This window comes from Papaver somniferum, chromosome 8 (assembly GCF_003573695.1).
Source record: "Papaver somniferum cultivar HN1 chromosome 8, ASM357369v1, whole genome shotgun sequence".
Classification (NCBI taxonomy): domain Eukaryota; kingdom Viridiplantae; phylum Streptophyta; class Magnoliopsida; order Ranunculales; family Papaveraceae; genus Papaver; species Papaver somniferum.
This window is the reverse complement of record NC_039365.1, coordinates 110381068-110394701: the sequence shown is the minus strand read 5'-3', so window position 1 is coordinate 110394701 and position 13634 is coordinate 110381068. Positions and strand designations below refer to the sequence as shown.

Here is a 13634-nt window from a genome sequence, read left to right as displayed (position 1 = left end):
TTATTTTTTAACAATAGTTGATGATTTTTCAAGAGGTGTGTGGATTTATTTAATCAAATCTAAAACTGAAGTTGAAATGGTATTTCTTAATTTCATTGCTCTCGTTAAACGTCAGTTTAGCAAGGAAATCAAACATGTTAGAAGTAATAATGGAACAGAATTTAATACTTTGCGTGGATATTTTAAGACTAATGGGATAATATTTGAGACATCTTGTGTTGGTACACCCCAACAAAATGGGAGAGTTGAGAGAAAACACCAGCATATAATGAATGTTGCAAGAGCTTTGAGATTTCAATCTAATTTACCAATACAGTTCTGGGGTCAGTGTGCATTAACTGCGGCATACTTGATAAATCGAACGCCAACACCTTTACTAGATAACAAGACTCCATATGAAATTCTGTTTGAAAAGCAGCCACCATATGATCAGTTGAAAGTGTTTGGGTTTTTTTGTTATGTACATAATCAAAACAGTAAAGGAGATAAGTTTGCAAGTCGTGGAAGAAGGTGTGTATTTCTTGGTTATCCATTTGGTAAGAAGGCATGGCAATTTTATGACTTAGACACAAAACAATTTATCGTGTCAAGAGATGTGGAATTTTATGAACACCAGTTTCCATACATGATGGAAAATGTTGGGAAGTCAAATAATATTGATTCATCCAGTAACGAAGTATGTTGGAGTGATGAGGAGGATAGAGAAGAAGTACAGTTACCTAGTGAAGATATTGGATATAAACCGTTTGAGCTACAACAACAACAACAACAAAATAATGAAGAACCACAGCTTGATATTGAATATGAAGCAGAAGAATTAGAAGTAGGTGTTCAAGAAAATCCTAAGGAGAGTACACAGGATGCTCTCTCTAGTGATACGTCAGCTGGAGTTGTGGAAGATAATAGAAGTGAGATGGGTAAAGGAAAACGTCAGAAAATTCCTTTTAGCAGACTCAAAGGTTTTGTGACGCATATTGTACGAGAAAATAGTCCACCTTCCACTCAACCTACACAATCATCGGTCTCAGGTACACCTTATCCTTTGATATATTATGTTAGTTGTCATCGTTTTTCTGTGGCACATAGAAATTTTCTTGTAGTTATAACAGCTGGAAATGCGCCTAAGAACTTCAAAGAAGCTATGAAGCATCCAGGATGGCAAAAATCCATGGCCGAAGAAATAAAATCTCTAGAGGAACAAGGAACATGGGAATTGGAGGAAATGCCACCAGGTAAGAAGGGATTAGGAAGTAAATGGATTTACACTGAGAAGTATGATGAAAATGGGAAACTGATACGTCTCAAAGCAAGATTGGTCATATTTGGGAATCATCAAGTTGAAGGATTAGATTACAATGAGACCTTTGCACCGGTGGCAAAGATGACAACAGTTCGTACTTTTCTAGCTGTTGCAGCAGTTAAGAATTGGGAAGTGCATCAAATGGATGTCCATAATACATTTCTTCATGGTGATCTGGAGGAAGAAGTGTATATGAAGATACCTCCGGGATTTTCCAAAGGAAATTCTAATATGGTTTGTAGAATGAAGTAATCATTATATGGCCTAAAATAGGCGCCTAGATGTTGGTTTGTAAAGTTATCAACATCTTTGAAGAATTATGGTTTCAAACAGTCATATTCAGATTATTCTCTTTTTACTATGACAAAAGGAAAAATGCAGCTGAATGTCTTAGTTTATGTAGATGATCTGATTGTGGCAGGCAATGATCTAGTTGAACTTCAGAAGTTTAAAACTTACTTGGGAAAATGTTTCCAGATGAAGGATCTTGGAAAGTTGAAATATTTCTTAGGTTTAGAAGTGGCTCGTAGTAAACAAGGTTTCTACATATGCCAAAGAAAATATGCATTGGACATTATCATGAAAACATGATTATTGGGTGCAAAACCTGCAGAGTTTCCAATGGAAACGAATCATCAACTAGCATTGGTGAAAGGAGCTGTACTTGGTGATGTGGAAAAATATAGAAGGCTGGTAGGTCGTTTGATTTATTTGTCAGTCACAAGACCAGATCTTGCTTACTCAATGCATATTTTATCACAATTTATGCAACAACCAAGAGTGGAACATTGGGAAGAAGCACTTCGTGTTGTTAGATATTTGAAGAAGAATCCAGGACAAGGAATTTTGCTGCGCTCTGATAGTGGTCTTAGTTTAAAAGGATGGTGTGATTCAGATTGGGCGAGTTGTCCATTGACTAGACATTCATTAACTGGTTGGTTTGTTCTTCTTGGTTTTTCTCCCGTGTCTTGGAAGACTAAGAAGCAGCATACAATCTCTCGCTCCTCAGCAGAGGCAGAATATAAATCTATGGCAGCAGTAACATGTGAGTTGAAGTGGTTGAAACAGTTACTTAGTGATTTGGGAGTTTACCATATGCATGGGATGAATCTATTTTGTGATAGCCAATCGGCACTATACATTGCTCAGAATCCAGTATTTCATGAGCGAACAAAACATATTGGAGTGGACTATCATCTTGTCAGAGATGCCATCATACGGAAGATTATATCACCCTCCTATACTCCTACAACGGTGCAATTGGCTGATATCTTCACAAAGGCATTAGGGAAAACTCAGTTTCAGTTTCTTATGTCCAAGATGGGCATTTGTGATCTCCATGCTCCATCTTGAGGGAGGGTATTAGGAAACAGACTCTATTTTAAGTTTGTTACGAGTTATATTAGGAAGAGTTCTCGTATTCTACAACTCTTGTGTCGTGCTGACCAAGTCATATTGATGTATAAATACCTTGAATATCTAATGAGAAAGGTAGAACTTATCGTGAATTTAACAGTGTTGCGTAGTAGTCTACTTTTATTTACCAGGGAGGAACCGGAGATGAAAGAAACAATCCTAAATCTGCTTGGTCACCGTCCAGTTCCCGCTAGAGGTGAGGATAGTATTTTCTACTTTAATGCAACTCAAGATGACTTTAAAGTGAAGTCTTGTTACTCAAAGCTGCTGGATAACACTTTACTAGTTCCATGTACACTTCAGTCCATTACTGAGTTTCCTAAGTGCAAAGAAATACTTTAAGGTTAGCTTCATGATATGGGCAACGTTACAAAACTTTTTGCCAACTCTCTCGATGTTACAAGCTTGTGGTATTCCTATTACTTCTAACCTATGTAAGCTTTGTGATCTGCAGATAGAGACTGTCGACCATCTCTTCTAACATTGCTCGTATTCTCGGGTTATTTGGTCTTATTTCATGCGAGCTTTCAAGATCAAGTGGTATTTGGTCTTATTTCATGCGAGCTTTCAAGATCAAGTGGTGCTTCCGTAACTATATTGGAAAACTGTTGGGGACAGTAAGCTTGCAATATCCTTTTGAAGTTCTTCTTTATATTTAACCTTTTTCGCAAAAAATAAAAATATACATATTGAGTGACAGCGAAAAAAAAACACTTAAAATGACAGTCGGAAAAAATTCACTCAACAGCCTTAAATTTTTCAAAAGAAGAAAGAAAGAAGATTCCTGGATGCTCATAAAAAAATGCACGAGGATACTATGCAAAGGTCTACTCCTTTTCTTCATAAGTTATAGCTAGTGTTCATCTGTCCATATACTAAAACAGTAATACCATACTTGCCTTAAATATTTACAAAGCTAAAAATAAGATGGGAGATGACTTCCTCTTGTTCCTTGCAGAAACTGACATCATCCAATCACCAGATATCCCCTCCTGTTGCTGATTGTTGGTTTAGAGATAGTGATCAATGATTAATGTGGTTTTAATCTTCTGCAATTCTATGATTTGTATGGATGATTTCCTTTTTCACACCGTCTCTTTTAACAATGATTATTCGACCCACGATATGTACATTCTATTGGCGACATACAATGGATGCATAATAAGAAAATGATATGATACCCTCCTCACTGTAGGTCCTGCTTCCCCCTTGTTTGTGATACGTGATTTTCTCGTTCTCCTTCAGCTTGTTCACTGAAGCTTCACTCTCTAAAACCATCACAGGGGTTTCAGTACATCCAGTTATGATAACATCAGCATCCCATGTAAAACAGAAATTCAAATGGGAAACCAACAGAAGGAAAAGGAAAAAGATATATATACAAGCAGACAAGGAACTCTTTTTAGTTGATGACAATGTACAAGTGCTAAAACCATCTAGAATTTCATGCTCTTCATCAAAAGGAAAAAGAAAAACCTTGAGGTTTAATAGCATGTAACGAACTTATTTAATTTCCTTAATCAGTGAAACCTTAATAAGTCTTTCGGACATTTCAAAACATTTGACATGGTGGTGGTCTTATTTTTTTTCTAATATAAACAAACTAGAAAATACAAGGGATATGATGTACCTGAAGTATAAGGAAATTGCCTGCTTATTAACTTTACTTTTGGTTATACCATGTGCTGTTGACTTGCTATCTCGCTTTGCCTCCCTCCAGGGACAATTTGGAGCAGCCATGAGACCCTGTACAATAACTCTTTCACTAAAGGAAGGTGCTAGAACAATAGATTTTTCATCTCTTTTGGTTATACCATGTGCTGTTGACTTGTTATCTCACTTTGCCTGCCTCCAGGGACAATTTGGAGCAGCCATGAGACCCTGTACAATAACTCTTTCACTAAAGGAAGGTGCTAGAACAATAGATTTTTCTTCTCCTTGAAATTTGCCAAGTTGTTTTTCCTGCCCCCTCAATGGATCGTTTGGTGCACCCATGAGCCCTTGAGATTTGACAAATCGTTTTGACTGACTCCTCCATGGACAGTATGGTGCAGCCATCAAAACCTGTACAATGATCCTCTCACTTGATGCCAAAACTATAGATTTTTCACCTTCAGATTTGACAACCTGTTTTGCCTGCCTCCGCTGAGTACTCTTTGGAGTAGCCATGAACTCTGGCGGTTTGACAAATCGTTTTGCTGTATTCCTCCATGGACAATTGTTTGTAGCCATGAGAGCCTGCACAATCACCCTCTCACCAGAATAAGGTGCTAACACAATAGATTTGTTTCCTTCAGAATGATTAGACGCAGGTCCTGCATCCTCAAATTCCTCATCAACCTGCATCCTCAAACACTCCATCTTACTAGTTACTGGAAAGATATTCCCACAAGCAATAGGACCTGGATCCTCAAATTCCTCATGAGCCTTTCTCTTATTGAATTGGCTCCAGTGACCATCTTGAACGTTGTCACTACTCTCTCTAAAACCAGCCTCGAGCATATGTTCTGATTGCATACTTTCTCGACTAAAACATTCATCACTCGGATTTATATTCTCTGAAGAAGAAAGCAATCTCAAACACTCCATCCTACTGATTATCAGAAAGTTATTCCCACAAGCAATAGGAAAATCTCGTGTGGACGGAACTCTTCTTCGAGGTGTACATTTTTCACTCTTTTTGTTTAAATGTTCCAACATATTTCCTGATCAAATAAAGGAAAAGTTTAAAACGTTTAAACTACACCCATCCACGGGATACCAAAACGAAAAACTATCAACATGAACACAAACTAAAATATGCGGTTTCCAATCAAGGATCAACTTCAAAACAGGAAACTCTAAACTTTGGTATCTGGAATAGATGAATGCCAAATTGTCACATTAGAGAAAAGTAAACAGAGGACAACCTTCAAGAAAAAAATTATAGTTTTGCAGGCACTGCAAATCTGTATTTATAACGCGAATATCATGGTTTAAAAAGGCGTTTGTGGGGCGCGCTCTTGGGCGCCTTTTTGCGCTTCAGGTCCTAGGCGCTTCTAGAGCGCCGCTTTACGAATTGGTTTAAATTAGAAAATAAAAAGCTTGCCTTTGAAGCCCAGTAGGGCCTGTTTCACGTTTTCTAACTAAATACTAATAAACCTAATTTATGGGGCATGAAAACATGATGACGATGACTGTCTACATGATGATATGAATGATGCAGACATTCGTGGCTAGCATATTTAAAAGCTTTTAGGTAGAATAGACAGTATCAGTATGCCATATGCTTAGTTAGTTTAATTGTTCCTTTTATTATGTCCGAACTTCATAGTTTTCTTTTATTAAGTTAGCAACTTCTTATTTATACATATTATTATATATTTAAAAAGCTCGTTTCCGCTTTACGCTTTACGCTTTAGTTTCCGCTTTACGCTTTAGTATGAGAGCGCTTCGCCCCACGCTTTTGCTTTTTAAAACCTTGGCGAATATAAAATACTTCAAGAAACCTTCGTAACCTAACCGTGCAACTATATGCATAAGATAAAAATTGGCTTCAGATATTACATTACTTAAACTATTCAAGACAAATGAACTTCAAAAGAGTACACCATAACATCAGGATATAGTAGAGCATTGTTGTATTATGAAGAATCCACGCAAAAGTTGTGCGTTTTTACAGTCTACTAGTGTATTGCCACACAAATGTTGTGCAGCTACAGTATTTAACTATAGGTTTTGAATTTTCATTCACAGATAGGAATTAGATAATCTTACCCTAGAGGGCATAAGCCATAAGCTCTCAGCCCTGACACTAAATAGTTATACCCTATGTTTAGTTATTAATGTAAGACCAGGATATATGGGGATCAGCAAAAGCCATTATGTATTCATGTCCAACTCAAATGATTTGATGATTGATCACAGTAACAATTTCAAGCAAGCATATCATACAGATACCAACCTTAACAACAACAAAAATAAAATAAAATAAATTGCTCTATATGGAGCTGAACTCAAAATTCTGAGACGATATTAACTGAAAATCATCAACCTAAACCTCGTCCATAATACCTTCAAATGTATCCTCTATTTCACAACTTTAAACCCTAGATGTTAAACCTTATCCAGGGAAATATGGGGATTTTGAAACTTACCGAGAGTAATGGTACCATGGAGCTTAGAAGTTTCTCAGGATTTGCGGAGAAAAAGAGGCTGTTTGCTTTACCTTTACAGTTTACAGTTCTTACTTCTTAGAGAGAGTCGTCTCTTTCTGGTCTTTTCTTCTATACCAGTATCTCTAAGCCCGCGAAGCCCCTCCTTCATTAAAAAAGAAAAAAAGAAGTATCTCTAAGCCCGTACATCACACGGGCCCATATGTTGGCAATTAGAGAAAGGGAAATCAGGCTAAGGTCGGAAAAAAAATATGTTTTTTATTATTATCAGTAGGGGTGTGCAACGGACAAATGGATGCAGATTAGGGGTTACCCGCGTTCAATCCGTCAAAATTACGGATTTGGAAAATCCAACCGCGTCCGGCCTAATCATCCGCGAATTTGATATATGGGATTAGCAGGTGATATGGACCAGATGCGAATTAACCGCGGATTTAGTCTCCAAAAAAAAAAAAAGGATATCCCCTATGCTATCTAAAAAGTCTTATGAATTATTAGCCGGTCCCAAATTGATATTCCCTATGCTATATTCTTAAGAATTAATGGCCGGAGTATTGTCGCGCACCCCATCTATGGAGCCTCGGTGCAATTGGTTTTTTTGCCCTGATTATTTGCAACAATAAGAAGGATTCAGCTTACAAACGAATTGGAAAAAATTGGAAAGTCACGCACCACATTTATTCTCTATAACCACATGACGGTAATGTTCAAGCTAACGAGGGATACGTCTACGTATTCATACAGTTAGTAAGCCCTGAAGAAGTAGAAGTTAGGGCATCATTTGAATTTAAACTCCTGAACCATAGCAGAAAAGGAGAATATAGTTATGACACTTGTAAATCTCGAGTAACATTTGAATCAGGAATCTCAGAATGGTCCGTACGTGTTTTCACATTCCTATATAGTTCTTGAATTGTGTTGAACCCTTCATCTAGTTTATGGGTAACTCAAGCTGTTTAGAAACCAGATATCAATTGCGGAAGAAAAGCATTCTTCTCTTGGTTGTTGCGGGTCCGGGTGAATCCATGAATTTCAAAGTCCAACTGCAACCAAACCGCTAAAAGTGCGGATTTAAGAATCTCATCCGTGTCCAGACCATAAATCTTGCGGATTGGGTTTTACCCCCAATTTTGCGGACGGATACGGATGAAATCCGCGGTTCCAGACTTTTTGCTCATCCCTGATTGTCAGGTTCAAAATATTTTTCTGACACCCATAAATTATTTGAAATTTTAAAAATGCCTACATAAATCGTTAGGATAATTCATACGGACTGAACAAATCAAAGATTTGTTCATTTTGATTTGGTTTGTTCATTTTGATCCCACTAGAGACTCAACTTAAGAGGAAAATGACTGGGAAAATGGACTGCGGTTCTTGATCAGTTGCGCGTCTCTTCTCAAACCGCGGGGATCATCAGCAGCTGCCAATGGTCTAACTTAATCCGCGCATTCCAAATAAATCCGCTGAAGGCTAAAGTTAGTATGCGCGGTGTAATACCGGAATTCTCGTTGGGTTCTACCCGTCCTAGTGCACCAAGATGACCTCACTTTTCTTAGAATAGTATGAGAGAGACTCTCTTTCCATTGTACCTTGTCTTCCCTTATATAGACTTTCCAAAAGCCCTTTTTTTGTGACATCTTTCCATGTGTCCTAAACCTCCTTAATTACTATTAATGTCATCCTTTTTTCTAATATGACCTCTTTCTTCCTTGTTAATTCCCTCGTTGTCCCTTCCATCTCATGGATACTTCATTGGTGGACTTGGGCCCTAGTCCCCATGTTCCATGTATGGCCTTTCCCTTCTTTGGGGCACCCTATCCCGGTTAAAGGGAGTTATTTTTCATGTATCAGCATTAGTCCCCTGACTATGAGGTTAGTCGTAAGATAACCTTATAGTCATCATCCATCTCTCCACCATTTTCATGTTAGTGGGCGACGTTATAACTTCTCTTTACACGACCATTCTTAACTTTCATTGATTATCGTGCTTACCGGCATAACTGTCACCTTTGCGCCTCCAAACTCCCTATAAATAGGGGTTCTATTTTACCTTCCTCCTTTCACTTATTTTACTAACCTCTTTCTTCAGACATTACACTCGCGGCTACGCTATATCTAGCAGTTCTTCCGACGATAACTCTTCGAGCGGGTCCGACGAGTCCGAGGAGACAATGAGCAATGGTCAGGAAGAGAGCGAGTATTCAGGAGAACAAGAAATTCGCCTATCTCCTCCCGCTGATGGCAAAGCTTACACACTCGCGGAATTTGTCGGGACTCCTCAATTAAAACGCGCGTTGAAGCTAAAGGAATATCGTGGGAATAGACGCGTGATACCCTTGAATGATAACCTCATCCCTCGTATCCTGAATCCGAATGCTCCAGGATGGCTCATGTATCCGGAGTCGGAAAATACAGCTACCTTTCCGTTAAAAAGAGTGCCTCGCATGGCTATCCATCGCGGTGAGTACGAGCTTCCGGACGTCGACACCCGTTCTGTATCAAAGACTCCTTCGATTTAGCCACATTGGGCGGCTTATATCCGCGCTAATCCCGATCACGCGACCAAACTTCGCCAAGCTAAAATCAATGAGGCCAAAGATTCTTCTCTTTAGCGGGAAGTGGAGAGGTGTAAGCGCGACGCAACGCGACTCTTCTGTCGGTGGACTCTTCCCGTTCATACTTTCCTCACAGCTTGGGGGGAGGCCACTGTGGTTTTGGAGGACGTCGTCGCGCTTAATGGCTTACCTCTTCACGGATCCCATTCTTACAATGAGGCGGTCGTTTATGCAGCGCTGACTCCGGAGGACCGAAGTTTACGGGGTTATTTGTTAGATTGCAAGGATGCTTCTAGAGTCGAATTGGTAAGGAAGGACAAGGCACCAACCCCAAAAGGAAAGACAAAGAAAGTGGTTACCGCAGAAGGTAGGACTATCAGTACCAGTAAAGCAGGCTCGTCGGCTACTGCCAAACGTAAAGCTGTTGAGAGTAAGAAAAGAGACTCCCTCGGTTCCTCCCTCAGGGGAGCGTCTACTCAACAGTTCGTTCCGTGCTTACGATTCAATTCATGGCCCTAACACTCTAGTCGCTGCCTCTGATTCCGAGTGGATCACAAACGCGCGACTTTTCCCCTTTGGCTTCGATTCTGGGGCCCCCGATTAGTAGATGGAAAGATGTTTCCCCCGGAGCGTAAAGAATCCAATCATCGAGCGGAACTGGCCGCCTTCATTCTCCTTTGGCTTTATCGTGATGTGTTTGAATATCTCCCCAGGATACCATAAAGATTGAATTGATCCCGATGGCGGTATTGTTGTCCCGCGGGTTTTCTTTCCCTCTCGCTCCCATGTTCCTGGGGGGTTTGTACCGGCACTTGGATTTGTTTTGCCAGGATATCCAAATGGTTGGATCGGCACATAAGATCGAGCCTTTCATCCCTGCCAGTTTCATGCTCGCGTGGTCTTGGGAACATGTTCTTCCATATGCTCCCAATTCTTATAAGTTATAGGTCTACCGCGAAGAAGATGTTAAGCGAGATGACAATTCGGTAGAAACGGTTCCGGTCGTATATAGCTATCCTCGTATGGCTCTTTGGCGCAAGAAGGTGAAGGTACCCAAAGGTGACATACTGCAGTTCTTGGACGTGTCCAAGGATTTTAAATCACTTCCTTACCATGATGGCCGGTCTGGTCCAGCTCATTATAATTTTACCTCGCCTTTTGACACGGACCTGGATTCGACCCAGTTTCTGTCCGAATCGGATTTTGATTCGGTAATGGCGGTGTTGCCTGGCTATCTTCCTGGTTTCCATGCTGGTAATTTCATAGACATGTCTTAAAATCCTGACCGTACGGCTCGTCAAGTTGGTTTTGATCAGGGGTTCCTCGTAGGTTCCCTCCTCCGGAGAGTACTGATGCTTCAGATATCGTAGTTAGTTTTAACCGTTATGTCTTCAAAGGGCCAGTGCGCCTGGATGATAGGGGCATTAACTTCTCGTTCAAACATCCCCTTCAAGATCGACCCTCCGTAGTTACTGAGGGTGCTCATGATTGTCAACTTTTGATGCGATTCCGGGTTTTGAACTTTCCGCTACGGGAGCCAGTTCCCCCCAAAGAGTTGTCTTACGAGGAACTTAAAGCATTGCATGCATCGAGGAGGATTAAACTTGATGATGCCGTGGAAATGGCGCATCGTCTTCCTCTAGGTACCAAAGGCCGCTCCTTGGAACCTGTCCTGACTTATTGGGATCCTCCGGAGGGCTGTGATCCTATTCGGCCGAGGAAAGAGACGAAATTTTCGAGCCGAAAGTATCTTCGTCTGAATGTATTCAAGCCATCCTCGAGTCCTCTGGAAATTTAGGTATTGATGGATCGTTTTGTTCCTATATAGCGTGTAGTTTTCTTTTCTCTCTTTCTCCTCTCTCTCTCTCTCCTTTTTTTTTTGAAACCGACTCAGGCGCTGATGGGCCATCGGCTCGACCATGTTCCCAGGATGCGCCGCTTTCTACTCGCGTTGGGTGGAAGGCCCCTTCATATATGATAGAAGAGTATTTGAACATGCCTGAGCATGAATGGACCGAGAAGAGTCTTGCCAAAAAGGCCAAGCGTGAGGTGGCCAAATTTTTAGATCCTCCTCTGCGCCCTTGTTCTTCTGCTAACGTTTTCCCTTTATAATATGGGCAGCCTTTACATAGGATCGCGTCACAGCCTCCTCAGGACATCGTTAAAAGTCGCGCTCCTTCTTTTGCTGAGCAATTGAAGAACCTGGGGATCAGCTTGTCCGAGGGTGGTGGATGGGTTTCGTTACGTCTTAAAGTGATATTTGTCTGCCCTCCTCGGGCGCAGACTGTTCGTGATCGAGGTGAGATCCATGTGTCTCCTAATGCTGTTTTGGAGTCAATGATCCCATCTGTATCTAACCGATCAGTGGTTGGTGGGTCCTCATCCCACGTGGCGGTTCCCACTGGTGGTTTCCAAGGTGACCAAATTAATCTGTCCTACGTCCATGAATGTTTCTCCCTCTTTCCTCTCCTTGTTTTGCTATAAATCATCGAGTCTTACTCATTATGTTTCTCACTTTTTGGATTTTCAGGCACACCTAGCGGTTCAAACTCGTCATCTGGCTCTTCAGCGTCTCGCGACAAAGATATCGATACCGCTCAACACTGAGTCGCGTCTAAGGTTAGAGGAGAGGGCTAAAGATTTTTACTTTGTCCCCCTCCCCACCCCTTTTTTATGAACCCATGTGTTTATTAATAACTGGCTTTATTATCAGACTATGGGTAGTAATCAGGAATGAGGGAGCAAACCCGAGGCCCTTGGAATTGATGCCGGCCTACGTGTAGTCGTCAGTAGTGATATTGGCTCCAAGCGCCCTCGTAAAGATGACAATGGATTTCAGGTGAATGTGAAGAAACCCGATGTCCAAGAAGAATTCCCTCACGCTGATATAGGTGCGGAGCTTCAATTCCTCATGGTGGTGGAGGCTGCTACGGCTGGGGTCGACCCTACCACTCATACTCTGGTTTATGGGTTCTGGGTTCCGTACATTTTCGCCGCTGCGTACAAAGATATTGTCGAGCGCACTGGTGGCCATATGGTCAGGGTAGGGCTATTGGATATGAGGACGCTGTGCTACATGACCAAGAATCTGTTGGAGGTCGCCGACGAGCTTAATAAAGAGGGAGATGGTCCCATTCCTGCAGCAACAGTTAGTGGCTGGGAGGCGTCCGTGCGTGCAGCCACCAACTTGAAGTTTCCGATAGGTTGGATGGAGGAATTGCTAGTGCAGGTGAAGAATCGTAAAGACCCCCGCGTTCAACTTACCGCTCGGGTAACCAAACTCGAGGGAGAATTGGAGAAGTGTTCTTGTGTGACCAAGCAGAGGAAAAAGGTGTTGGACCGGCTTCTTATTCAGGTGGGAGTGACGAGCGATGAGTTACTCCGCGCTGAGGCTGCAGATAAGGGTGCCCGCGATGCTCTCGAGCAGGCGAAGCAGGAGCTGTCTTCCCTTCGATCAATCTAATGCATTTCCCCCCTTCTTTTTTTTATCTTATTAACGATTTCATATTTTCCGGCCAACCTAGTTTGAGCCGAGTTTATATTTTCCTCTCTCTTTTCTTTCTTCTCTCTTTTTTATTGACTTATGATGCTTATTTAAGTTGATGGTGGTTGGATCTTATGATTGTGCATGCTTCTTTTTTGTTACGTTGTTTATTATTTTGAGAATTTCGAGCCTTAACTGGTTGTCGTCTGTCTATTTCTGAGCGGGTTTTCCCTCGCTCGCACGGGTGTGCTTTAGCCCTTGCAGCGGTTTCCACGTTATTCGCTCCTTTGATATTCCTGGTGAGATAAGGCGCATGCTTCTTCTGAGGTAGGTAGATGTTGTCGGTCTCTTGGGTAGCGCTCCTGGGAAAAACGCGCACAGTTTATCGTGATCAAGAGGAAATGATAGTTGATGCTCGCAAATCGAAGGTTCCCAACGAGATGAAGAGGTTTGCTGAATTGGATGGTAAGGTCGATTATGCCTTGGCTACTGCTTTTGGTTAGCGCGAGGGAGCGCTCTTAATGGTGAAGTCCGTAGGTGCAGGCGTCGCGCGTTACTACCAAATGAATGAGTGACGGGTGACTTTGGACTTGTACTCGGGTATCTATTTGTTGATGGTGGATTTTCAACAAAGGTCAAGACCGTAAAATCATGATACTGCATGTTTCTGACACGCCTTCAGGAATCCATGTGACGATTCGTGTTTTACGAAGTATGATGCA

At 41.4% G+C, this 13634-nt stretch overlaps 1 protein-coding gene across 2 annotated transcripts; it reads right to left on the bottom strand.

Annotated features, from left to right (window-relative positions):
- Nucleotides 1-3467: 3467 nt before the first annotated feature.
- LOC113304791 lies at nucleotides 3468-6979 on the bottom strand. 2 transcript variants are annotated; one of them, XR_003338406.1, is made up of 3 exons: nucleotides 6853-6979; nucleotides 4347-5421; nucleotides 3468-3984 (listed from the first exon to the last, which is right to left on the bottom strand). XR_003338406.1 is itself a non-coding variant. In XM_026553934.1 (2 exons), exon 2 carries the CDS (start codon nucleotides 5414-5416, stop codon nucleotides 4553-4555), a length of 864 nt encoding a protein of 287 aa, XP_026409719.1. In that variant the 5' UTR covers nucleotides 5417-5421; nucleotides 6853-6979; the 3' UTR covers nucleotides 4026-4552. The 2 variants fall into 2 exon arrangements, 1 of the variants encoding a protein (XP_026409719.1); XM_026553934.1 differs by lacking the exon at nucleotides 3468-3984 and having other exon boundaries at nucleotides 4026-5421.
- Between the last annotated feature and the right edge of the window lie 6655 nt (nucleotides 6980-13634).

Coding starts and splice junctions, on each gene's coding strand:
- LOC113304791 (XM_026553934.1), bottom strand. CDS start 5,416: ATGTTGGAACATTTAAACAAAAAGAGTGAAAAATGTACACCTCGAAGA.